The sequence below is a fragment of the Helianthus annuus genome, chromosome 4 (assembly GCF_002127325.2).
Source record: "Helianthus annuus cultivar XRQ/B chromosome 4, HanXRQr2.0-SUNRISE, whole genome shotgun sequence".
Taxonomy (NCBI): domain Eukaryota; kingdom Viridiplantae; phylum Streptophyta; class Magnoliopsida; order Asterales; family Asteraceae; genus Helianthus; species Helianthus annuus.
In genome coordinates, this window is record NC_035436.2 from 38,119,534 (window position 1) to 38,146,262 (window position 26,729).

A 26,729-nucleotide genomic window follows, 5' to 3' on the forward strand; every position below is an offset into this window, starting at 1 on the left:
GCTAACAAACGAGAAGCAAAAAAGAAGCTAAATCAAGAAGTAAAAATTAGGTCTAAGAAGCTAAATTAAGAAGCAAAAAGTACCTGGTCGGAGGAGAAGACGGAGGTCGTCGGACGGCGAGGAGAAGAGGGAGGTCGCAAGAAAACTGGTCGGAGGAAGAGGAGCGGCGTCGTCTGGGAGGGGCGATGTGGGAGGGGCTGATGTTTTAAGCGTATATGGGGGAGGAGTATATTAGGGTTTTTATGAAGATGTTTTAAGAAGGGGCCCCATAGCTTTTTTTTTTTAAGATGAAAAAAATTAAGTTCAGATCTATTAAAAAACAAACAGTTTTCAAAAGTAACTAACGTCTACACTACATCAGCTCCTTTAAAGATATTTGAAGAAAAAACAAACATCTTGTAAGTCATCTCATTACCCCTCATACATTTCTTGTTCCACTTACACACCCTCAAATATTTACCAAAGGATGTGTATACTTGTAAACTTTTATTGCGTTGGTTATAGAAGAAAAGACACCACACAAATGTTATATGATAAAAAATGGTAACAGTTATCTAATTTCACTAGCATTGGTTAAAATTTATCATCAACTTGTACCTAGTTAATTGTCGTGTTAAACTCTTCATATCTGTCCTCTCGTAGTCAAGTTTTTAATCAACTTTTTTGTTATCATTAAATTGATCAGAGAGTGTGTATACTTCCACTAATTAATTTAGTTATCACACGTTATTATATCAACCAAACATATTATATATTTCTATTTTCTTTTTAAATATGAGGTTGGTTAAGTAGGGATGAGTATTTGGTATTTGGAACCAGTATCGGTACCGATTTTCCGTACCAAAATATTTTCAACTGATTCGATACCCATCTTTTGACGTTTTCGTTACAGATACTTTCGATTCGGTACCGTTTCAATATGGTACCAGTAAAATACCGACTTTTACCTTTAAATACTGGTACCGTACCAAACATTTTAGGTACCGGTACCCTTTTTGACGATTAAATCAGTATTTGTACTTTCGGTACCGGTACCACGCTCATCCCTAGTCTACCGTGTGTCCTAACCAGTGTTCGAAAACTCGTGGCTCGCAGCTCGCTCGAAAAAAGTTCGAAAAAAGCTCGGCTCCAAATTGGCTCGGTTGTAAACGAGCCAGCTCGGCTCGGTTTGTAAACGAGCCGAGCTTGAGCTTGGCCTGGCTCGGCTCGTGAGTTCGTGAGCCGGCTTGATAAGGTTTACATCCTTCATTTTTTTTGTCTCACATCGCCCAGAAGACAAAAACTAAGGGAGTATCTCCCTTATTAAAGAAGGTAAAGAAAATGTAGAAAGTGAGCTAACTATTTATACTTGCACATTTAGTTACTTGGTTAAACTAAATTGCAATTATGGTCCTTAATCTACGAAAAGATTCATTTTTAGAACTTTTTAAGTAGTAAAATTTGTGTACAATAAAATTTTGATTTAAAGTGTGTGACAATAAACCTACAATAATTAGATACTATCTTTTGAAATTTACTTTCCATGCAACTTCTGTTAACACATTTGACCGCTTCACTTCTGTTAATATCTCCACTCTATATATACCCTCACATAGTATAAACCATCTCATCCACACAAAAACCACAAAATCCATTTGGTCCAACATGCCTCTTAAGGAAGAACTAAGATCACCTTTGCAGCCACCAACATATGGAAATTTAGTCACGATCCTCAGCATCGACGGTGGTGGGGTACGAGGAATCATTCCGAGCGTGATCCTTGACTTTCTCGAGCACGAACTACAGGTACAACTTACGAGTATGGTTAGATACAAAGTTTTTTTTTTGTTTCATTCTTCAAGTATCTATTTAAAGAGCCACTTTTGCAACATGACAGCAACTAGATGGCGAGGACGCAAGACTTGCAGACTATTTTGATGTAATTGCTGGGACAAGCACAGGTGGTCTTGTGACGGCTATGTTAACTGCTCCGAATGAAGATGGCCGTCCACTTTTTGCGGCTAAGGATGTTAAAAGTTTTTATCTTGAACATTGTCCTAAAATCTTTCCACATGATGGGTATGCATGATTAGTCAATTTTTGACAGCTTAATTTGTGTCTATTAATTACTAACGTCTTAAATCTCAAACTTTTGCACAATATGTAGCAATCCATTGGCTCCTGCTACAAAAGTGATCAAAGCTTTATCAGGACCACAATATGATGGTGAACACCTACACATGATTATTCAAGAAAAACTTCAAGAAAAACGACTCCACGAAGCATTAACAAATATTGTGATTCCGACATTTGACATCAAACGTCTGCAGTCAACGATCTTCTCAAGTTACCAGGTATCTATTGCAGCTAAACCTGTCAAATTGTGGTAGTTTACAAATCACAAGCAAACAAAAACAAACGTACCCAATTATATTTCACCCGTAGAGTAGATAAGGTCTCGGGAGGTTTAGAATGAGATGATTAGGCAAACCTTACTTCTAATTCCAGTAGATAGAGGGGATGCTTTGGACCTCCATGCAACTTACTTTTTTTTTTTTGTTATTAAAAGAAAACCTCCCGAGGGGATGATTAGATGAGCTCCACTGTTTTCCAACCTGATCAAGATCACTACTACGCTGATTCTCTACAGTTCCGGTTAACTTGCTAAAAGGTCAAAAGGGTAGTACACATACCAAACTCAGTTTTCCAACCTGATCAAGATCACTACCTCACTGCCTCATCAAGATCACTTCTTTTCAACATCAAACACCCTGATTCTGTTCCAGTAAACATCTTCAACAAGATCTTCAACCCCCATTGTATGTTCTTCATAAATAGAAGTGTTTTTTTTTTTTTTTTTTTTTTTTTTTTTTTTTTTTTGTGAATGACAAGTTGACCCACCAGGTGTTCGATCAAATGCCTCAATGAAGATAAGGTTTTAAAAAACTTGTTTTTAGCAATCTTGTGGAGTGGGTATTGGTTAAGGCGATTTGATCTTGTAATTTAGATTCAATTGTGTTAATCTTTAACTACACGGCATGGGGTAAGAGGCTAGGTGGGACACCATTTAGAGGGTGGGCAACCAGCGGTTGCTGCCCTCCTTCACCTTCTATAGAATTTTACCGGTTTTCTACCCCCCCACAACTCATCTCGAGTTTGGTGTATCGTTAGTTAACATACGATAACATACGCGCATGGCTCCTACAAGGGGAGGTCGGACCGTTAAGTCAGGCGGCCATATGCAGGGCTCTGCCAGTGGTTTAAAGACATGTCCTTTCAAATTTTTCCACGAATGTAAAGACGGTAAACCGGGGTCTGTGGGTTTTTTTCGCCTATTTGAACACATGCAAAGCACCCACCTCAAGACAGAAAACCGAAGGCTATCTTTGAAGGAGGCTATTTCAAAGGACCTGGACCTTTTTATGGATGTTGCAGAAGTTCTTAGGGCAGGGGATAAATGGTTATGTGGTAAGTGCATGGTGATGCACGCACTCAGTAGGGGATGCAAGCATGATAATGAGGTCGTGTCATTTGCAATGATCTCGGGGGGTGTTGAAGATTTCATTGTTGGGATCGGGAAACCATGCCAAGTGGTGGTTGACACAAACCCACCTCACCCAGCAAGGCTCGGGAGTGATGTTAACCTCCTCGAGCGTGTTTTCTCCCTCCCTATTCAGACTGTTAAAAGCATTCCTCCTAGTTATCGGCTGTTGTTTGCTCAGGTCCTAACAGGTGCTTTGCGCAAAGTGGTAGCATCACCAGGATCGGTCAATAATTGGGTCCAATTGCTTCTATTACCGCGTTGCACCTTGCGGGTGGTTAGACCATCCTCCAGACAAGAGCGGAGATCCGGGAATAGGAAATCTCTACAGTGTAGTAACATCTTGCACGCGCTTACAGTTTGGAAAGATGGGTCTGGGTTTGATGATTTGGTCGCTTCCCTATTGGATAGCGTGGGGGAGACGGGGGCCCCTAGGGGAGAATGCAAGAAAGAGGAAGAAAAAGAAAGGGACCCTAACATTAAGCAATGTCTTCGGAAAGTCAGGGATGGACATTTCACGGCTGCGGTTAAGGTCCTATGCTCTAGTGGAGTTGCCCCTCTAGGTGATTCGACCTTGAAAGCTCTTATTGATAAACACCCAGTGGTGTCGCCCCCGTCATTGCCTTCCAACCCTTTGGCCCAACCCACTCTTGTTGTTGATGGGGATTGTGTGCTCAACTGTATTTGATCATTTCCTAAAGGGACATCATGCGGTAGAGACGGGATGCGGGCCCAACACCTGTTAGATGCTATTGGTGGCGAGGGCTCGATGACTTCCTCAGGTTTGCTTACGAGCATTACTGAAGTTGTTAACTTATGGATTGGGGGATCCTGCCCTATGGTGCTTGCTGAGTTTGTTGCCTCGGCCCCCCTCACCCCCTTATTGAAACCTGATAAAGGAATTCGGCCTATTGCTGTGGGGGGTATTTGGCGAAGGTTGGTTTCCAAGGTGGCGATGAAGAAGGTCGGGAAAGAAATGACCCAATACTTAGGTGACTATCAGTTTGCGGTGGGGATGCCAAATGGGGCAGAGGTGGTACTTCATAGTGCAAACAGGTTTCTCAACTCGTTTCATGCAGATGGTTCCTTGGCCTTGCTTACTGTGGATTTCTCCAATGCTTTTAACACGGTCGACCGCACAGCCTTTCTCCAAGAGGTTCATCAGCGTTGCCCGTCAATCTATCGGTGGGTCCAATTCCTTTATGCTCAGCCTGCTAGGTTGTATGTTGGTAACGAGTGTATTGGGGCTACTACCGGAGTTCAATAAGGAGACCCTTTGGGGCCCCTTCTCTTTGCCCTTGCCTTACACCCCCTTATTCTCCGAGTTCAGAACCGCTGTAAACTCCTATTTCATGCTTGGTACTTGGATGATGGGACGATTATCGGCAACGCCTCTGAGGTTGCTAAGGCCTTAGACATCATCAATGAGGAGGGGCCATCTCTAGGGCTTTATCTCAATATTAACAAAACAGAGGTTTATTGGCCGACATGCGACGGCCAGAAAGTTCAGGATGGGCTTTTCCCGAGAGGGATCGGTAGACCAGAGAAGGGGGTTAAGCTCCTTGGTGGAGCTGTTAGTCGGGATCCTAGCTTTATTGGAGAGTTGGCAGGGCGGCGGGCCTCGGGGGCGGTTGACTTTATGAAACTCTTACCCTGCCTGAGGGATCCCCAATGTGAACTCCTTCTGCTAAGGTCGTGCATGGGTGTTGCTAAGTTGCTTTTTGGGCTGCGGACTTGTCAACCCCAATTGATGGAGGATGCGGTATCTCGGTTCGATGATGGCCTTAGAAAGGCTACAGAAGACATAGTAGTGGGTGGCGGCCCCTTCTTCGGTGACCTCCAGTGGCGTCTAGCATCTTTGCCAATGCGTTTAGGTGGTTTGGGCCTCTTCTCAGCCCGAGATGTTGGGGCTTATGCCTTTGTGGCGTCTAGAGCTCAGTCTTGGGAACTACAGGATCATATCCTTCGAAACGGTGGGGTCGCCGGGCTTGACCCAGACTATCAACACGCACTCGAACGTTTAAATGTCTCTCTCCCAGACTTGGATATTGGCGGTTTCTCTAACAAGGACACCGCCCCCTCGAAGCCACAAAAAACTTTGGCGAATGCACTTTTTAGCAAAATCGCTCAAAGCCTGGGAGAAGCTTTTGATTTGTCACCCCGCCAGAAGGCGGTGTTTGAGTGTCTGAAGGGTCCCCATGCTCAGGAATTTTTGACTGTTATCCCGATTGAGGGGTTAGGACAATGCATGTCGGCAGTAGAATACAGAACCATTCTCAAATACCGGCTAATGATCCCTATGTACCCAGAAGATGAAACCTGCCCGATATGTCGTAAAGCTTGCATGGATAAATATGGGGAGCACGCAGTTCACTGTAAAGAGCTCCCTGGGTTTAAATATCGGCATGACTGGGTGCGAGATGTTTTGGGGGACATCTTAAGAAGAGCTGGGATTTCTGCTAAGAAAGAGGCCCCTGTGAATTTCCTCACGGACCCTATGGAAGGGAGATCTACTCTGCGACCAGCGGATCTGCTCGTCTTTGGCTGGGCTGGGGGGAAACATGCTTGTGTAGACCTCACGGGGGTTTCCCCTTTGGTTGGTTTAAGGGAAAACGGGTTTGTAGCTGGACTAGCAGCAAGAAAGGCAGAATCAAAGAAAGTGGATAAGCACGCTAAAGCTTGCGCAGAGAACCAACATGTCTTTATCCCTTTTGCCTTTGATACTTTTGGCTTCCTAGCGCTAGAAGCCATCAACTTCTTGACGAGGGTTCAACAGGTTATCCACAACATTTGTTCGACCCCAAGGGGGCAGGGGTTTGTGTTCGGGAGGTTGGGGTTTGCAATTCAGAAAGGGTTGGCGGCCCAGCTTGTTGCCCGTCTACCTTCTGTTTTGATGTAACTTAACAAGTTTTCTCGTTATATTAATCAAATTAATATGACCTTTTAAAAGAAAAGAATATAGATAAACATAAAGGAAAGTTACTTAATAGTTATTTCTTGATAAACATATGATTGTTGTAAGTACTAATATTTGTGTTTGTTTGATCAGTTAAAGAAGCACCCAAGTCTTGATGCCAAGCTATCAGATATATGCATTGGAACATCGGCAGCACCAACTTATCTTCCTTCTCATTCGTTCCAAACCGAAGATTCTGCTGGAAACTTACTTAAAGAATTTAATCTTATCGATGGTGGAGTGGCCGCCAACAATCCGGTAAGCCTTGTATTCTAATATCATGATATAGCATATAGCTTCAAAATAATCTTGATCGCACTTATGGAAGTTTTACTTCTTGACTGTATCCCACATCTTAGTGAAACTAAATGGATACGTGACTGTAAATGATTATTACATGAAACTTATGTAATGCTCTTTTTAAAACGTAAAATGTACATTTGACATTGGATGTAACATCCGACCCCTCGTACCAAATTATTGAATTACTAATCTACATGGTTTATATTGAACTAACTGTATATATCTTTTGTGGACTTTGGTTGCAATAAGCGAAGTTACTAAAGAAATAACCACTGGAAGCCCCAACTTTTTCCCAATAAAACCAATGGACTATGGCCGGTTTCTGGTTCTATCATTGGGGACAGGATCTCCAGAATTTCAAGAGAAGTACGATGCTGCAAAGTCGTCTAGTTGGGGCGTTTTGGGCTGGTTGGCTGGTGGTGGCTCGACTCCGTTGGTGGATGTTTTTAGTCACGCTAGCAGTGACATGGTTGACTACCATATATCTACTGTCTTCCAGGCCCTTCATTCAAAGGAAAATTATCTTCGAATTCAGGTATTTGTAGATTTTGTTTATAAAGATTTATTCAAACTAGTTCAAACTACGCTATTTATAAGAGCCTAAATCACGACAAATTCTACAAAAACTGACTGTTTCTGGTTCTAAAACATTTTATCTACAATTACGTTAAAGGGTTGTAGCTTTTTTGTTAGAGAATAATCCCTTGCCTTCTTTCATTAACCAACATCCCTATATAAGGGTACAATACAATCTCCTATTTATGGAGATAAATAATGTAAATCATACAATTGCAATACAGTTAACATTGACATAATTAGGGACGTCTATTACACCCCCGCAGTCGAAGCGGGAGGCGAACGGATGCTTAGACTGGATCGAAAATCGTCGAAGAGTACTCGAGGAAGACCCTTAGTGAAGATGTCAGCAATCTGAAAACGAGAAGGCATGTGAAGAATACGGACCAAGCCTTTCTGGACGTGTTCTCGGACGAAGTGAATGTCAAGTTCGATGTGCTTGGTGCGTTGATGTTGAACCGGGTTCCCTGATAAGTAAATGGCGCTGACATTGTCACAGTAAACGAGAGAGGCTTTGCTCAACGGACAATGAAACTCGAGGAGAAGATTTCGCAGCCAACAAATTTCAGCGACGACGTTGGCAACTCCACGATATTCGGCTTCAGCACTAGACCGAGAAATGGTGGATTGTCTCTTTGAAGACCATGATATTAGGTTGTCGCCAAGATAGACACAATAACCGGAGGTAGAACGACGCGTATCAGGGCAGCCAGCCCAGTCTGCGTCCGTGTATGCACGAATAGAGAGAGCCGCCGAGGAGTTAAGATGAAGGCCATAATCAGCAGTGCCCTGTAAGTATCTGATGATACGCTTAAGAGCGTTCCAGTGAGCCATGCATGGAGCGTGCATGTGCATACATATTTGCTGCACAGCATAGGCGATGTCGGGTCTCGTGAAGGTGAGGTACTGTAATGCACCTGCAAGGCTGCGATCAGTAGTGAAATCGTCAAACGGAGAATCCGGTTCACTAGCCAATTTGCTCTGCGTGTCAACCGGGGTCGCAACTGGTTCACACGAGTCCATACCCGCACGGTGAATGATGTCTTTGGCATAAGCATGCTGAGATAGAAACAAGGAGTCCCCCGTTCTGGTGACCGAGATGCCCAAAAAATAGGATAGGGGTCCCAAATCTTTCATAGCAAATTCTCCAGCGAGAAGGGTCATAAGCCGTTGACGGAGTTGATCAGAGGAGGTGGTGAGAATAATATCGTCCACATATATTAGAAGATATGCAACATCAAGACCGTGATGATAGATAAATAAGGAGTTATCAGTTTTGCACTGTGTGAACCCATGTTGAAGAACAAAATCAGTGAACCGTTGATACCAAGCTCGGGGTGCATGTTTGAGGCCGTAAAGAGATTTCTTGAGGCGACAGACATGATCAGGATAGTCCCGATGTCGAAATCCCATAGGTTGATGCATGTAAACGGTTTCTTGTAAGTGACCGTGCAGAAAGGCATTCGTAACATCTAACTGATGAATGGGCCAGGATTTTGAGAGAGCCAACGTAAGAACCGTCCGTATGGTGGTGGGTTTGACCACCGGGCTGAAAGTTTCACCACAATCAACCCCAACCTGTTGACTACGACCATCACATACCAACCTTGCTTTGTATCGCTCCAAAGAACCGTCAGAACGAAATTTGTGTTTAAAGAGCCACATACTACGAATAATATTCATGTCCGAGCAACGTGGTACTAGTTCCCGGGTCTCGTTTTTAATAAGTGCACTAAATTCGTTTTGCATGGCATCGAACCATTCCGGTGTGGACAAGGCAAGGTGGGGGGTTTTCGGGATTGGAACAACGGAAGTAGCGTGGAGGTTGAAGAGCTGTTTTGGTTTGGAAATACCGTCCATGGCTCGAGTGCGCATGGTACGGACGGGTTGCGAAGGGGCCGAGGGAGGAGGTGAGGGTTGGAGGTGCGGCGGGTGGGGTGGTGTGCTAGTGGTCGGTGATTGGGCTGTGTTAGGAGGGTGGGCCGATGGTTGGGTGGGGGTAGATGAATGGGCCGAGGGGTGGTGAAGGGATGGGCTGTGGCTAAGAGGAGTTGGGGAAGCGGTAAGTGGGCCAAGCGAATGACCAGTGGGGGCATTTGAGGATGGGTGGGAAGAGAGATGTATTAGAGGGTGGGCTGGAACAGTAGGTTCATTAGGGGGAGGCGGGTTAGTGGGGATTGGGCCGTGATGTTGATGTGGGTTGGAATCCACATGAGTTTGTAACAGTGGATGAAAGGGTGGGGTGAGAAAAGAATAGTCTTGAGTGGTAGTGGGGTGTTGTATGGAAAAAGGGTAAATAGTTTCTTCAAAGTGTACATGTCTAGATAGAAAAAGTTGATTATTAGAAAGGTCAAAGCATTTATAACCACGGTGGTTGGAAGGGTAGCCGAGAAAAATACACGGTTTGGACCGGTCAGCAAGTTTATGGATGGTAGAGGAGGGGATGATGGGATAGCATAAACAACCGAACACGCGAAGGTGTGTGTAGGTTGGAAGGACATTGTATAGGAGGGTAGTGGGGGAAGAAAACTTGTGAGTATTCTTTGGAAGAATATTTAAAAGGTAGGTAGCGGTTTCAAGAGCATGGTGCCAATATGAGGGAGGTAAAGAGGCATGGGATAGAAGGGTACGAATCATATTATTGATGGTACGTATTTTCCTCTCGGCTTTGCCATTCTGAGAGGAGGTGTGGGGACAAGAGAAACAAAAGTGCATTCCGTTTGTTTGACAAAATTGTTTAAAATTGTTGTTGGTGTATTCGGTGCCATTGTCACATTGAAATTGTTTAACTTTGCGTTCAAACTGAGTTGAAATATGGTTATAAAAATTGGTGAAGGTGTGATAAACATGTGATTTGTTTGTGAGAGGGAAAGTCCATAAGAAGTCTGTTAAGTCATCAAGAAATAGTATATAATAACGGTGACCACCTGTACTAAGTATCGGGGAGGTCCACAAATCACTATGAATAATATCAAAAGGTAAATAAGTTTTATTCATAGAATCAGAAAAAGGAAGTCTAACACTTTTGCCAAAAACACATGACTGACAAAGTTTAATGTTCGATTTGTGAAAATCAAGAAAAGAACTAGATCTTAAAGATTGCAATAAAGAGTTGCCCGGGTGCCCAAGACGTTGATGCCAACGGTCCTGAGTGACAGCAGCTAGAGCAGTAGGGTTGGAGGTAGGCTTGATGAAGTTAGTTGTGAGAGGATAAAGGCCGCCCGAGTTATTGCATCGTAGGATAGGTGCCTTGGTCTTGAGATCCTTCACAAGAAAACCAAATGGGTCAAACTCAATGGAAAGCAAATTGTCGGTCGTTAGACGACGGACAGATATAAGGTTTTTGAGAAGGTTAGGAGCATAAAGTATGTTGTTTAATTTGAAAGGCGGAAAAGGTGGTGGTAAGGTTTTGTTGCCTTGTCCAACAACTGGAATGGTGGAGCCATTACCAACGATTATTTGTTTATTAGTGCAAGTGTTAAAAACAGACGGGGAATTCATACCTGGTTGCTCCATGTGACCGGTGGCGCCGGTGTCCATGTAACCAATTGGATCAGAAGGCTGACTCATTGAGAGCGTGTATAGTGCCTGTGCAATGTCAGTCGGTGTCGGGCTGTAGGTAGCCATGTGGGCCTGAGCTGGACGAGGGCCCAGAATGCCCTGTGACCCATTCGGCCGTGGGATGGATGGATAGGGGCAGGGAGGTGCCTGATGTGCAGATGGGCTATAGTTGTTGCTGAGAAGAGGAGCCCATTGAGAGGCGGCCCAGTTGTTGGGAAAAATGATGTAAGGATGTTGGGTTTGACCTTGATAATTTGCCTGACCCCGGGCACGAGTAGAGGAGGACCGACCTCTACCACGTCCACGTGAGCGAGCAGTGGCAGCTTGATTGGCAGAATGGATTGCTTGGTTGGCTTTGGTAGTCTCGTTCATGCAAAGCTGAGAGCGAACTTCAAAGAACGAGGGCAGTGGTTTGGTGTTTTGGAGAATGGTGCCAACGGTCTCATATTGTTCGGTTAGGCCGGCTAAGGTTTGTAACACGAGGTCCTGTTCAGAAACTGAGGCATCCACGTTGCTTAACTGATCGGCTATGACCGTGATCTCTTGACAATATTCATGCATGGAGGAAAAATTTTCAAGTCTGGTGGTTGCAAACTTTTGTTTGAGATAGAGGGCTCGGGTGGCTTTGTTGTCTTGAAAAATATTCTCGATGGCTTTCCATGCATCATACGCAGTGGTGCTCTTCTTGATTACAGTTTTGAGAAGACCGGGAGAGATTGTACCATATATCCATTGGAGGACGATAGCATCAAGTCGCTCCCAAGAATCGGCGGCCGGGGGAGCCGATTGCTTATCCTTATCAGACGAAGATGCGGTGACGGGTGGGTCACGTGGCTTGAGATGATCAGCTACGAGAAACGCCGTACAATGAATTCGGAAAAGTTCCGTCCATGTGTTGTAGTCAGCGGCGTCATTGTCTAGTGTGACAGGAACCGAGGTGCGAATATTATTGACTGTAACAGCCGGGTGAAGTTTATTATCGGCCATGTAGATGAGAGTAGAGAGCAGCGGCAGTAAGACGGGCACCGGCGGCAAGACAGTGGACGGCAGAAGATTGAGCGGCAGAAGAAGAAGTGCGGCGGCAGTAGGGTTTGAGGAGGGAGGATCTTTAGGATGATACCATGTTAGAGAATAATCCCTTGCCTTCTTTCATTAACCAACATCCTTATATAAGGGTACAATACAATCTCCTATTTATGGAGATAAATAATGTAAATCATACAATTGCAATACAGTTAACATTGACATAATTAGGGACGTCTCTTATTTTTTTTTTTCAAACTTGTTCAAACTATGCTAATTATGGCGACTCCTCGGGTAATATAGGATCTGCTTTCTACCATATGTTATTTACTTAACATTGAACAGTTTGATATGCCTCCTTTTTATTATTTTCTTTAAGTTGAACCCAAGTCACCATAACTTCCAATTATTCAAAAGTTATGTATGTTTAAAGTTGAACCCATATCGTGTCCCTTTGTTCCTCTACAATTGTTACATGTGACGATGTAACACTGCTACCTCTTGAATTACGTCGTATCAAAATTGATTCGAACCAAACAAGACTGTTTGTCTCACATCATGACATAAGTAAGCAGTTCTTATTGTATCGGCCAAAACCTCGCTAATTGATCTTTACGGTGCTTACTCTATCAATTAGATCCTTTACCCATAGACTAAAATAGCTAGGCATATCTATTTATTCATATTTCAACTTCTATGAATTGACCCAACTAACCTTATACTTGCAGGATGACACTTTGAGTGGTGACTTAGCATCCATGGATTTGGCTACCCAAGAAAACTTGCAGAATCTAGTGAACGTGGGCGAGAAGTTGTTAAAAAAACCAGTGACCCGGGTGAATTTAGGGACGGGTATATGCGAACCTTATCATCACACTACCAATGAGATGGCTCTAAAAAAGTATATTTACTTTTTGTTCAGATTATAATCAGCATACTTTTAAAAAAAATAGAAGCATTAATGTATTTAATTCCTATAGGTTTGCGGCTATACTCCACAAGGAGAAAATTGTCCGAAAACTCAGATCGCCAAATACTAATAAACGACATTTTAATCAAGGAAAGCCGATCAATGATCCAACTACACTTCCACAGACAATGCCAATACTCTCCAATATGATTGATCTCTCTTTGCCAGATTTACAGGAGCTGAACCCAAACTAAGATTTCAAAATCCATAGTGTTTGGCTAAATAAAATAAGTACGATAGCCTTTAGCTACTAGATTGATGTAATAGGTTTGTACTCAGACGTTAGACATTTGCAGTTTGGTTACGTATTTGTTATATTCATATTTATGATGTTTTAATATTTTGATTATAAAATATAATATATGTTTCCAAATAACTATATTATTAAAAGGACCTATAAATAAACCTAAGATTGATTTTTAGTTGATATCTTAGGATTTTTAGTTATATTCATATTTACGTATTTGTGTTACATGGATACTAAATAAGTTCTTCTAGTTTATGCAAATATGAAACAAATTCTTTTATTTTATTCATTTACATGATAACGTTTATAAAAATTTAAATTCATACAGAGAAAAGGAAGAAGAGAAGAAAAAAGATTACACCAGAAAATAATCACTAGCGATTGCTAGGGTCACCTTCTAGGCTCTTTCTTTTAACAATGAAAACCAAAAAGTTAAGAAATAAAAGGGAGGTTACCGAACATATTTATAAAAGGGAAATTTATGAAAATCTCATTTGACCAACGTTCTTTACGAAAATGTTACGTTCATGCGTCCGTGGACGGACTCCTTCACATGGGATGCGTCCGGATGCAAGGGATGCAAGGGGAGGCATGGGATGCGTCGGGGAGGGCATGAGATGCGTCAGGGAGGCATGGGATGCGTCGGGGAGGGCATGGGATGCGTCGGGGGAGGCATGGGATGCGTCGGGGATGGACTCTTCAACATTTGAAAGGATACGTGTCAGCTCCTCGTTCATGGACTCTTCAAAGTGACACACAGACTCCTCCCATGTGGAGGAGTCCTGTAGGTCCACTTGGAGGATCAAGAAACCTACTTCCTTGTTGTTAGAACACACTTACGAGTGCGGAAGCCACGTAAGAATGCAACCAAAGCAAAGTATAACACAAACACGTAACCAAAGATTCACTATCTTGATTAAATGGAAGAGAACAATTACAAACACATACACACAGTGTTATACAGACTCTCTCAAAGCTCTCTTAACTGTTCTGTGAAGCATATGCCTGCTATATATAGACCCCAGCCAGTAACAACATTACAAAGAATGTTACTCAGCCCATGAAAAACTCCAGCCCAAGAAGAACCATGGTTCTTCGTTGATCAGCCCTATGAAAGACCAGGTCAAGACGAAGAAGGTTTTTCGTGGTGACGATATCCCACGAAGAATTGTTCTTCGTGGGTGGGCTGCAAAAGCAAACAAACAATAGACATTATACAGAAACAGTCAACCACAAACCAAACATAACAGTCTGCAGTCATGCAGCTGTTTTACATACATTATATTGATAATGTCGTACCAAGTCAAGATAGGAGGATATCTTGACTTGGTCGACTCGACCACGAGCTTCCAACGTGAATCCCGCAATAATAACAAAAACAAGCGACGCGTTGAAATCGTAAAGCTTGATGTACGTCCTTGTCTTCATAGAAAATGTCATGACGAAATAACCTGTCGATGTCAGCAGCCGACATGTTGACTATCCACATTGGATCGAGAATGCAGAAGTTTTCTTTATCTTTCCTGAGGATGATGACTGCTTCATGCGTATCCGAATCGTAACACCAAAGAGCCATGTTCCCAAGGATGTGTTGTTTCATTGGCATTAGTGGAATCTTATCCAAAACCTTCACGGGCTTGTACACGAGCCTGTACTGAGCAGTGTTGGTTGCTAGATCCAATGTAAACTTAATCTATTCATACATAGGGAACTGCGGCTTGTACAATTCGTCTTTCCAACCTCTTCTTCGTTCGATCCTCAACTTGCGAGCGAATAACTTAGCGTCTTCAAAATTTGATCGGTTAATTAGCTCCAGCTTTGCTAACGCTGCCATATCTTAAAACGGTAAGGTAAGAATGCTAAGAAGCGACTTGAAGTATTAAATTCCATGTTCTCGCTTCACGGCAATGCAATGAATGTCCTTCACGAACATCCAGCTTAGTATTCTTCCCCGAGGACGACCTTTCTCGTACTTCATATAATCAACTTGTATGACAGGAGGGGCCGACTTTGTAGTCTTTGACAGAAAATTCTTTCTCCATTCTTCAGAAGAATCAGCTGGAACATCTGATGAATCACGATTCTTCAACCTTTCGTCGATGTCATCCATGTTATCCTTCAACCAGTCTTCATAAAATGGATTAAATTTTGTACCGTCTTCAAGCACGTATTTCGACTTTTCTGCATCTCCTTCGAACACTATTTCATCAAGACCATCCAAGTTTGCTACTTCGGGTTCACTTGGAGTCTCGTCAATAGTAGCGTCATCAACTACTTTCATATCAGTTAAAGCCAAAATCTGTTCATCTGTCATCTCAGAGATGAACTCTCCGTCTTCTAAGTCTTCACGAGAAACAGGATGACACACTTGTAAAGCAATATCAGCTGAGCTTGGTACCACATTCTCACCAGCTGTAGATCTTTCACCAACATGACCACTTTCCAGCTTTTCTAGTTCATCTTTTGATCCGCCTGAATGCCCTGAGCGGTCCCGATCTGCAGAGGCTTGTAAACTATAATCTGAATTGAAGCAGATGCCCCTTGTTGCTTAGAGGAGGCTGACGCATCAGGGTTAACTTGGTCTTCGCTATCATGATCACGCTTGCGTTGAATCTCTTGTTCTTTACATCGATCAGACCATAAAATGTTAACTCACTTTCTTCTTATCTCAAGGGCATTCTTAATAGAATTGAAACCATCCACCAGTGTGGTGTTCCTACTCTTGTACCATTATTTCATGTAATCATGCCTTTCAGCCAGACGATCTGCAGATCGTTGCACAGCTATACTTTGTTCCTTCACTCTATTCAATTCAATACCGCGAGCATTGTCAGCTGCCCGCATCTGTAACAACTGTTTTTCTCGTTCAGCATCAGCAGCTTACAGACGTTCATTTTCAGCTCGGAGTTGCGTGATTTCGGCTTGTTGTCTTCCAACAGTTTCCTTTAACGTGTTAATCTCCAACTGTTGTTGAGCACAGTATTTCTATTTGCAAACATAAATTCTGAATGCCGATTGATTTGACCTGCAGCAACTTTTAATTACGAAAATAGAAATTCTACCTTTTCATCCTGTGCCATTTACGAGAACAATCTGCCACGACGCTCTGAGCTTCGCTAATGAGTTGTAGATCGGTGTTGATGACATTTGCCTCGTGAACAGGTTCGGTAACAGTTTCATGTTGTGTAACGGGAGGCTCTGCTGAAGATGTACCAATTGTCTTTTTCATCTTTTTCTTTCTACGTATAGCCATCTTCTTCTTTTTTAGTCGCTCTGCCTCTGTGTCGGATGGAACGTAATCTTCATTTTGATCAGTACCAATCCTTCGAACTTGCCTAGCACCACGATCGTCGATGTAGTGTTCATATCCTTGTTCAGGTGGATTATCATCTGACTCAGATTCGTCATTGCCACCACTACAAGCACTCGCTCCACTTGCACCAACATTTCCACCATCACAAACTTCACCACCTTCGTCGTCATCACCTTCATCATCAGTATCACCAAAAAGCTTTAACTTCTTTCTTCCAAACTTATCGTCGATCATCTTCTTTAACATTGGTTCTTCATCGTCAGTTTGGCTTTCATCATGAAGCCATTTATCATTTGCCGGAGCAACGTAATTCTTATCCCCTAACGCACCAAACAACCTCCTGGGTGGCGTACTTTCCGTGTATCGTTTCGCAGCAATACCCTTGAATATCTTCAATTAATGCTCTATCATCACATCAATTTTTAGAACATCATTTGCAGCCTTTGGAAGATTAGGATGTTGCACATTCATGATCATTTGTAGGAATCTCGGATACATCCAAAACTTGTTACCGCTAGCACCTGTTCTCCCCAGATTCTCCTTCATGTTTGAGAAAAGATACTTTGAAATACTAAACGGTTTGTTCAATACCAAGGCGACCATCAATCCCACCAAGTCATTACTTGCCATATCGTAACCACCTCGTCGATTACTCAAACACTGAATAAGGACATGTAACAGGAACTTGTATCATAATGGCAACCATGCTTTGTTGATATGTCCTCCCAAGATATCATCTATACACTTCATTCGTAACAAACAACTACGTTGGCACATAATCGGAATAGAATACGGAGCTTCTGGATCATCATTAAGCTGCAGAACAGTGTTGAGAATTTCAGCAGACACATCCACATTCTATTGATTCACTTGCCCGCGGATAACCTCTTTTCCATCAATTTCTACAACATTCGCAGAATCCCAGAATTCTTTAGCCAACGTCTTGTATATCAGCGTTTGATGAGTAATGGCCTCGTTTATCCGTGACTCGCGTAACCACTTCGTAATTTCCTTGAATTTAGCTATCTTTTCTTGTGGATCCAGATACGCGACCATATTATGACAAGGTTCGGACATTTTCTGTTCTTCAGTCTTATCCGTCTTTTTCATAGCGAGCTTCCAGTTTTGTTCTTCAGGTGCCATTCTACACACAAAAACATCCGCAATGAGAAAAATGATAAAGAAACATGTATAACACTTATACATATACACTGTGGACAATGTATAAATGTCATCATACGAAGAACCATGAATTTTCACTAAGTGTCTACTTGACGAAGAACCTCTATTGGACGAATAACCTATGCCAACGAAGAACCAGGTCTTTCGTGACTCTGACCCACAAAAAACCTGAGTCAACATTAGTTCCCATTCTTCGTTGACCAAGATGGTTCTTCGTCAAACAATTAACGAAAAATGGTTCTTTGCCAAAATTCAAAGAAGAATTAGTTCTTTGTCTGTTAGGGTTTTTCGTCCAGAATGAGAAAGGTGTTTTTCTTCCATTAGTTATTCTTTGTCCCCAATTAGTTATTTGTTCAGTTCAAGTGTTTAAAAACAAAATGACAGAACACATTTACTAACTGACAAAAGAAATAAAAAACCCAGGTATTGATGAACATCCCCAACAAAATTCTAAAACAAACACTGACAAGGAATCACACACCCTGTTTAAATAGTTAAAACCTTAAACAATCAATTTCATTCAAAACATTCAATTCATTAACAAAATATCAAATAACTATCCATTTTAGTTTCTGATTTTTCCTCATGAACAGAGATTTTGAACAAAACATCAGTTAAATAAGGGTTTTAACATGAACATTTAAAGAAATTTGCTTCCTTATATTCGACACCCACGAACAAAAGCTATTACAGATCTTATACATTACAAAATATCAAAAGTCAAACAAAGCATGAACAGATTTAGATGTCGAGTTTATCAAACATCAGTTATTCTTGTCTCTCAAACATTCATTGGAGTAAAACAGAGGATTCAAAAGATGGTGATCCTGATTTTGATCTATAACTATACCTTAGAGTAACACAGTCACACAGAACCAAGATCGATTTTGTTTTAGGTTCGTTGGGGTTTTTCAAAGATGAGGAAGATGAACAGTTGCACAGATGAAAAAGGTGAAAGATGAATTTGAAATGGTGATAAGGGTAACTGACACAGGTCCACCTTTTTATAATCAAACACCCCACGAAAAACCAAAACCCTACGAAGAACCCACATGGGCCAATGAAGAACTATACTGCGCCAGAAACCAATTAGCCCAAACATTCAGTCCATGAAGAACTCATTCTTTCGTGGAAACCAAAACCAAGAAAGACCTGTTTACGAAGAAGGATCCTTCGTGAGCCCTTTTGTTGGCTGATCTAGTTCTTCGTTGACCGTCAAGTTTTTTGTTGACTCTCCACAAGAACCACCAAGTATCATGAATAGATTGAACAAATTTTTGTTTTATGTTTACCAATTTTGTAAAAAGGAATTTTTATAAAGTTTTGATATTAAAGACTAGTTGGTTTTGGGCCTTTTCCTGGTAGAAAACAATCGAGTTTCAACTTCGGCTAATCAAAAGTAAATTATAAATAAAACTAAAACTAAAATCTAATTAAAAATGAGGTAAGCTAAAACAAACATTAACTATCCGTACACTAAATTACTAAGCTTTTTCGAGTTTCAAGGTAAGAGAATCATACCAGCTTACGGTCTTGTCAAAAACGGTTTTTGTTTCTTGTAAAGATTAAGATAAGTATCCTACCACATGTATCGGTATTGTTGTCCACATAAGCTCAACTTATCAGATGTAATCACGATTAGGAGATACGATTTAATTTATGATTTATACTACTCGCCGGTGTTCATCCACTCACGACACATTCCCGTATCAAGACATGCACGAGAATTCATCTTACCGGTGAGTATACCGTTTATCATCTCTTTGAATGTATAGATTGTGAGATACTCACTAATTCAAGATTGAAAACAAGCCCTATGTGATAAAATCACTTATTGATGAGGAACTTGATTTTCAGATGCATGTAGGGCACAGGAGCAAGTCCGTGAACAAGTTAGTATCATCGTACCGACAAAGAGACAAACTTGACTCCCGCATAAACTGTGATATTTTATCACTTATTCATTGGGTGGATGTGATATATTTATCACTTATTGATGGTCGTATGCAATATTTACACGTATGTATGGTATCATGGAAGATCTTGACTTGCGTCCCCGTTATTTTTTAGTAAAAGATTCAACCATGGTACCTAGATGATAAATCAGCATAAAGACCATATATCTCAGAACCTCGGCATACTATCAAACAAATTTCGGTACCAAGACCATATGCCAATGAATGGTTCCCACCTGGCTTACAGTTCGTTATGTTTATATGAGCCTGCACATTTTAATCTGATTGTGAGCCTACTGATACATCATTAGTAGAGCTACTTATCGTTTTTCATTTTGCATTTTTGACCGTTTCACAGACCACTGGTGTATCATCATCTTCTCTTATCTTTCCAAGAAACTCATTTTTGGTTTTTGGGTTTTCTATTGTTTTTGTATTTTTGAAATTTTTTAATGTTTTTGTATTTTTCTAAATTTCTCCCCTTTAAATACAGAAATTAAATAAATAAAAGACATATTTTTGGATTTTTGGATTTTTCTAATGTTTTTGTATTTTTAATTTTTCAAAAGTAAAAACGGAAAGCAGTAAATAAATAAGAGACATATTTTTGGATTTTTGAAATTTTCTGATTTTTTTGTATTTTCTTAAGATTTCTCCCATAAAATGCAAAAAGTAAATCTTTTTGAAAATCTTTTTGTATTTTTTAATTTTAGGAAAATATTTACAAAACCGATTTGCCGAAGATGATTTACTTTTCACCTTTATGCCATTGACCAAAAGAAGATAATCAAAACGTGATTTATCAAAAGCTTTTGTAAACAGGTCGGCACGATGGTGATCCGTATGGATTTTAACAACATCGATAAGTTTCTTTTCATAACAATCTCGTATGAAATGATACTTAATCTCGATGTGTTTGGTCTTTGAGTGCTGTACAGGATTACGAGTGATCTGTAAAGCAGCTTCATTATCAACATAAATAGGACTAGTTAGGAATTCAAAACCGTAGTCGCCCATTTGCTGTTGGATCCATAAAACCAGAGAGCAGCAACTAGAAGCCGAAATGTACTCAGCCTCACATGTTGAAGTGGCCACACAGGTATGCTTTTTGCATTGCCACATGACTAGGCGATTCCCTAAAAACTGACATCCCACTGATGTTGATTTTGCATCAATCTTGCAGCCACCATGATCAGAATTACTGAATGCTATCAAATCAAAGCTATCATCCTTAGGATGCCAAAGACCGGTGTCTGGGCAACCCTTAAGATAACGAAAAATCCTTTTAACAGCCATCATATGATAAACTTTTGGATTGGACTGGTAACGAGCAAGAAGACATGTTGGATACATAATTTCGGGCCTTGAAGTGGTAAGATACATAAGAGATCCGATCATAGCATGATAGTGAGATGGTTCCACATGTTCACCCTTTCCATTAGGAGTAATCCCATGATTTTGAGCCAGATGAGTTCCCGCAGGCTTCGAGTCTTCCATCTGAAATCGTTTCAAGATATCCCCAACGTACTTAGTCTGATAAATGAAGATCCCTTTCTTAGACTGATGAACCTGCAAACCTAAAAAAAAAGTCATTTATCTCATAGCACTCATCTCGAACTTCTCTTGTATCACCCGCTCAAATTCCTTGCATATTTCATCATTTGTAGACCCGAAAATGGTATCATCAACATACACTTGAACCGGCAATAAATCCTCATTTCTTTCCTTGATGAAAAGAGTACAGATGATCAACCCATGTTGAAAACCATTCTACAACACATAGGAAGACAACGTTTCGTACCAAGCCCTTGGAGCTTGATGAAGACCATAAAATGCCTTGTTTAGAAGCCAAACTCTGTCCGGATGAATCGGATCTTCAAAACCAGGTGGTTGCTCAACATATACTTCTTCCTCGACAACACCATGAAGAAATGCACTCTTCACATCCATTTGATAAAGAGTAAATTTCTTGTAGGACGCATAAGCCAAGAAAATCCTTATCGCCTCAAGACGTGCCACTGGTGCTTAAACTTCATTATAATCAATACCTTCTATCTGATTAAAGCCCTGGACAACCAATATCGCTTTATTTCTCACAACAACACCTCGGTCATCCTTCTTGCACTTGTAAACCCATCGAGTACCAATCTTCTTGTAGTTCGAGGGCCTGTCAACCAATTTCCATATGCCGAATATCTGAAACTGCTGAAATTCCTCTTGCATTACTTCAACCCATGAATCGTCTTTCATTGCCTCCTTCTAAGATTTTGGCTCAACTTGGCAAACATAACAGGCGAAAGACCAATCATTCTGTTCCCTAGATTCTCTAATTGCCGAATACAAACCAGCATTCTGGTTGTTTCGTAGCTGATTACGTGTCTGCACACCACTTTGGACATCTCCTATAATATTCTACCGAGGATGAGTATCATGAATACGAGTTTCTGGAACATCAGGAACCCGAGCATTTCAAATTGTTGATATTCAAATCGACAACCAAATCGATGCCTGGAGTCGCCGTAGATGTGGATGCATTACCTTCAGCGTTGCCTTGATCCTGCACATGAGAAGTTGCTTCAGAAACACCTTGAACAGGAGCTGAAGTGGCTTCATTAGCATCATGGAACTCCTCATCTTCCGACGAAACATTATAATCAGCTGCATCTTCAAACTCCTCATTTTGAACAACATTATTAAGCGAAGTAGACTCTTGTTGGTTAACAATAATTGGTCGCACTAATGATGAGTCAACTGCAGTATCACCTTCAAGTAACATTTGTGCTGCAGACGCATCATCAAAAGTTAGCAGATTAAAGGAGTTAAACAGTCCATCATAATCAAACATCCAAGGAGCACCCGGAGCTCTCACAGATTCAGTGTACCTTTGAACCTTAACTTCACCCCATTCTTCAATCCTTTTAGTTGTCAGATTCCACACCCAGAAATTTAGAGTAGCATACCCAAGAAAGAAACCTTCGATAGCCCTTGGACCAAACTTGCCATGTGGATTAATGATAGTGCATGGAGCTCCAAAAGGTTCTAAGTAAGACACATCCGGTTTCCTTTTGTGTAACATTTCGAAACATGTTTTCCCATGCCTTTTAACAGTAAGAACTCTGTTCAAGGTATAACACGCAGCAGCCACAACCTCCCCCCAAAACTGAACAGGAAGCTCTGACTCTACTAACATAGTTCTTGCAGTCTCGATAAGCATTCTATTTCTCCTCTCAGCGACACCATTTTGCTGTGGAGTATAACGAGAGCTGTATTCATGCAGAATTCCCTTAGAAGTACAGAACTCATCCATAACTTGATTCTTGAACTCAGTGCCGTTGTCACTTCTGATTCTCTTTACCTTCAAAGTGTATAAATTCTCAAGTAAAGTGAGAAGATTTTTGAGGATTCCTGGAGTCTCACTCTTGTGTGCCATCACAGCTACCCATGAAAATCTTGAATAGTCATCAGTAACAACCAAACAATAAGCATCTCCAAACGTAGTCTTGTGCTTCATAGGTCCAAAGAGGTCCATATGAAGACGTTCAAGAGGCAAGTTGACAGTTTTGACTTTTTTGATCGGATGGGACTTCTTCGCTTGCTTTCCCTTTCGGCATGATACATAGATGTCTTATAAATGAAAACTCTTGTCTGGCACACCATTCACAAGATTATTTCTCACCAAATGGTTCATTTTCCTCAAGTGAATGTGTCCCATACGTCTGTGTCAAGATATGGACTCCTTTTCAGTGGCTTTTGAGACAAAATATGTGACTTGTGCAGACGTAGTAATAGCTTGGCTCATGTTAAGAATATACAAGTCATTGATTCCTGGAGCCGTCAACAGAATCCATTCTTTGGGAATTTTAAAACTAGGTTTCAGCACATAACAACCCGTATCATCAAAATGAACCGTGAACTTCTTGTCACAGATTTGCGAAACACTAAGAAGATTGTGATAAACTTGATGAACATAATTGATCTTGTCAAAACTAACAACACCATTGGAAATCATTCCTTCTCCAGTGATGTAACCGCCTTTATCTCCAGCAATGGCAACATAACCTCCCCTAATGCTTTTCACATCATACAGGAGCTTTAAGTCGTCTGTCATGTGTCGGGATGCTCCACTGCCAACAATCCAAAGACTATTCACAGTTCCTCCTGAAACACCCTCCACAATACACTACATGATCAGTTTGAGATGGGGACCCAAGCCTTAGTGGTCTTGGGTCGGCCCTTATCATCAAGAAATGTGATTTCTATTTCTTGATGATTTGGAAATGGTGTGCCTCCCCCTGAAACTGTACCGGTTTTAGGTTTCCAAGATTGTTGACGTTTACCAGAGTGATTACTATTTACAGATTTAGACATTTCTGGTTTTAACGAGCTTGATGAACTTGGTTCCTTTTCTACAATATCCGGTTTTAACGCCTTCTCGATTACCTTGACATTTTTACGTCTTTGTTTTGCTTCTTGTTCCTTAACAGAATGACGTTGGTAATCCTTTTTAGGAGGGGCATTTTCACCAAACTTTGGTTTTGGTGGGTTTGTACAATTTTTGATTATATGACCAAACTCCCCACATTTAAAACATGATCTCCTTTCAACGAATTTAGGAGATTCCGTTTGATGTCCGGATGTTGAACTTGTAGGCCTTGAGGTACTTGTTACATTATCACACCCGTTTGTATGTTGAGTGTAATTGTTATCACTGTTACGTTTCAAAATCCTGACTTGTTGGACAAAATCAGTATTTTATTTGTTTTCAAAAGTCTCAACTTTATCTGTACCACTTGAGGCCACAAATTTAACATCCTTTCCCTTTTTCTTGTTTCGAGCTCCTTTTGATTCAAACTTTGGTTTTTGAGCTCGTTTTTTCCTGTTGTTTACTTTTAGAAGCGATTGGTTGTTCCTCGGTTGGAAGTTTTTGATTCCCATATTGTTTTCTACCTTCAGATTTTGGAATAGGATCACACTGAGTTACTACAACTCTCGGGATTGACTTACCCAAAAACTTACTGGTAGAATCTTCCAAAACTCTATCAATCATGGATGGATTGACGTTTTTAATTGGGAAATCCTTATTTGAGTAAATTTTATCATCATCAATTAAGGTATACAATACAATATCGCCTTTAAACGTAGACACCGATTCCTCGACAGATTCGATCGAATCAATCTCTTGTTTTACAACTGATTGCACAATAGGAGTAACTGGAGTAGGAGGATCACATAAGATATGATTCTCAACTGGAATTTCTACTCCTTTCTTCTTATCAAGAGATTAATCTTGATCACTCACATCTGATTCATCATCTGACGAAACATAATCCTTAATTATTGGAGGACTTTGTTCGACAACAAAAGACACATTTTCTGTCTTTTCAGATTCTTTTAAGGAATTGTCCAGTTTGAACCCTAATCATGCTGCAAAATCTTCGGGATTAAGAGGTACAGATGGTTCAAAACGTGGCATTTCCTCCTCGTCAGGCATCTTGGTATAATTGTGTCTCAGCGGAGGTGGACACGATTTATAACCAATACACTTAACATCTCCTTTCAGCTTTTGAACTTCGATGATATGATCAAGCACATATCGGGAGTTAGAAAACTTTCCAATTTGAGCTTGATTGCATCATGCTCGCATTTGGCAATGGCTAACTCCTTTTTTGTTTCCTCAGTGATATTAATGTAGTTATTAATACCCGTTTGTTTGTTCAAAACTGTTTTTGTTAACTCAGACACACTTTTCTTAAGCGTTTCTATTACAGATTTGAATTCTTTTTCATTCAGAGTTAAAGCCATATTTGTCTCCTTGCATTTAGAAAGATCACCTACCAACCCTTGATTGTGACTAGTAACTACTTCAAGCTTATGTTTCAACTCTACACAATCATTACATACACCAGGAGTTTCGGTGTGTGCCTGACTAGTCGAAGCTGCACCATTTGCCATAAAGGCAGTTTGTTAAGAATAAGAACCATCCTCGGTGAAAACTTTTCCATTTCCTTGGATGCAACTTCAGCTTTCCTTATCAACACAGATTTCTGGCTTTTTAGCTCCTCAGCTTCTTTCAGCAAACTGTCAACCTCAGCATCAATGTTTTCCTTTACATCCGAATCCGAACCATAACCACACGCACTCGAGCTTTCCTCATCGGAACTACCGCTATACCCAGAACTGTCATCATCCTTAGAAAACTCCTCTCTGTGAACATGTTTGATATACTTTATAATCTTTTCATAAAAAGCAGTTCCTCCATTTCCTTCATTTCCTTCATTTACCAGTTGAACTGACCAACTACATCCTTCATCTGCATGAACTACTAAAGCTCTGTTTGAGTTTGAAGGCCCAGATTGGTTTGAGTTACTCGGGTTGTTAACTGCTACGATGCTTCTTTCATTGTTTACTTGATTTGCGTTTGATGAGCTTGATTGGTTTTGGAAAGGATTTTGGTTTCCTTGTTTGCTAGGTCGAGTGCATTCTCGTTTGAAGTGACCTTTCTCACCGTAGTTGAAGCACGTAATGGCATCCTTATCAAAACCATACTTACTATCCCGTTTACTCTCCAAGCTTGTTCTACCCATTCTTCTCATGTAATCATTAGCTCTTCTCACTGCACTTGCAAACACCCATTTTATATCCATCAGTTCCGTCTCCTCCCTGTCTATTTGTTGATAGTCTTCATCTGTCAAGTTAATGTTCCCAATTTGATCGGTGACTAATCTACAATAAGCACTAACCATTGTGTTTAGAAGTTCTATATGTTCCCAAGCACCTTCCACACTGACTTTGGTGGAGTTTGAGGTATCAAATCTGACGGTGTTGGGGTTTGAATGTTGAGAGTTGTTGTTACCATAAAAGGCTTGTTGAGAGGCTGGTTGAGAAGGTTGTTGTTGGGCAGCTTGTGGGAAAGGTAGATAGGCTTTTGGATCAAATGGTTCGCTATAAGGGTTTGTAGGAGAACCAAATGATTGAGCTGGCTTGGGTGGTGGTAGAAAGGCTTTTGGATCAAATGGTTATCCATAAGGGTTTGTATTTGACACAAACGTGGTTTGAAGCTTTGGTTGCTGATTGGTACTAACTCTGGTGTTAATACCTCCAAAGTACATCTCAGGATTTTGTG

At 41.0% G+C, this 26,729-nt stretch overlaps 1 protein-coding gene across 1 annotated transcript; it reads left to right on the forward strand.

Moving 5' to 3' along the window:
- The first annotated feature begins 1,607 nt into the window (after positions 1-1,607).
- Positions 1,608-13,132, forward strand: LOC110936195 (patatin-like protein 2). Its single transcript, XM_022178539.2, has 7 exons — positions 1,608-1,785; positions 1,877-2,058; positions 2,147-2,333; positions 6,570-6,735; positions 7,013-7,314; positions 12,668-12,840; positions 12,920-13,132. Exons 1-7 carry the CDS (start codon positions 1,645-1,647, stop codon positions 13,101-13,103), a joined length of 1,335 nt encoding a protein of 444 aa, XP_022034231.1. The 5' UTR covers positions 1,608-1,644; the 3' UTR covers positions 13,104-13,132.
- Positions 13,133-26,729: the final 13,597 nt, after the last annotated feature.

Coding starts and splice junctions, on each gene's coding strand:
- LOC110936195 (XM_022178539.2), top strand. CDS start 1,645: ATGCCTCTTAAGGAAGAACTAAGATCACCTTTGCAGCCACCAACATAT. Junction 1,786..1,876: donor TTCTCGAGCACGAACTACAG/GTACAACTTACG, acceptor GCAACATGACAG/CAACTAGATGGCGAGGACGC. Junction 7,315..12,667: donor AAAATTATCTTCGAATTCAG/GTATTTGTAGAT, acceptor TTATACTTGCAG/GATGACACTTTGAGTGGTGA.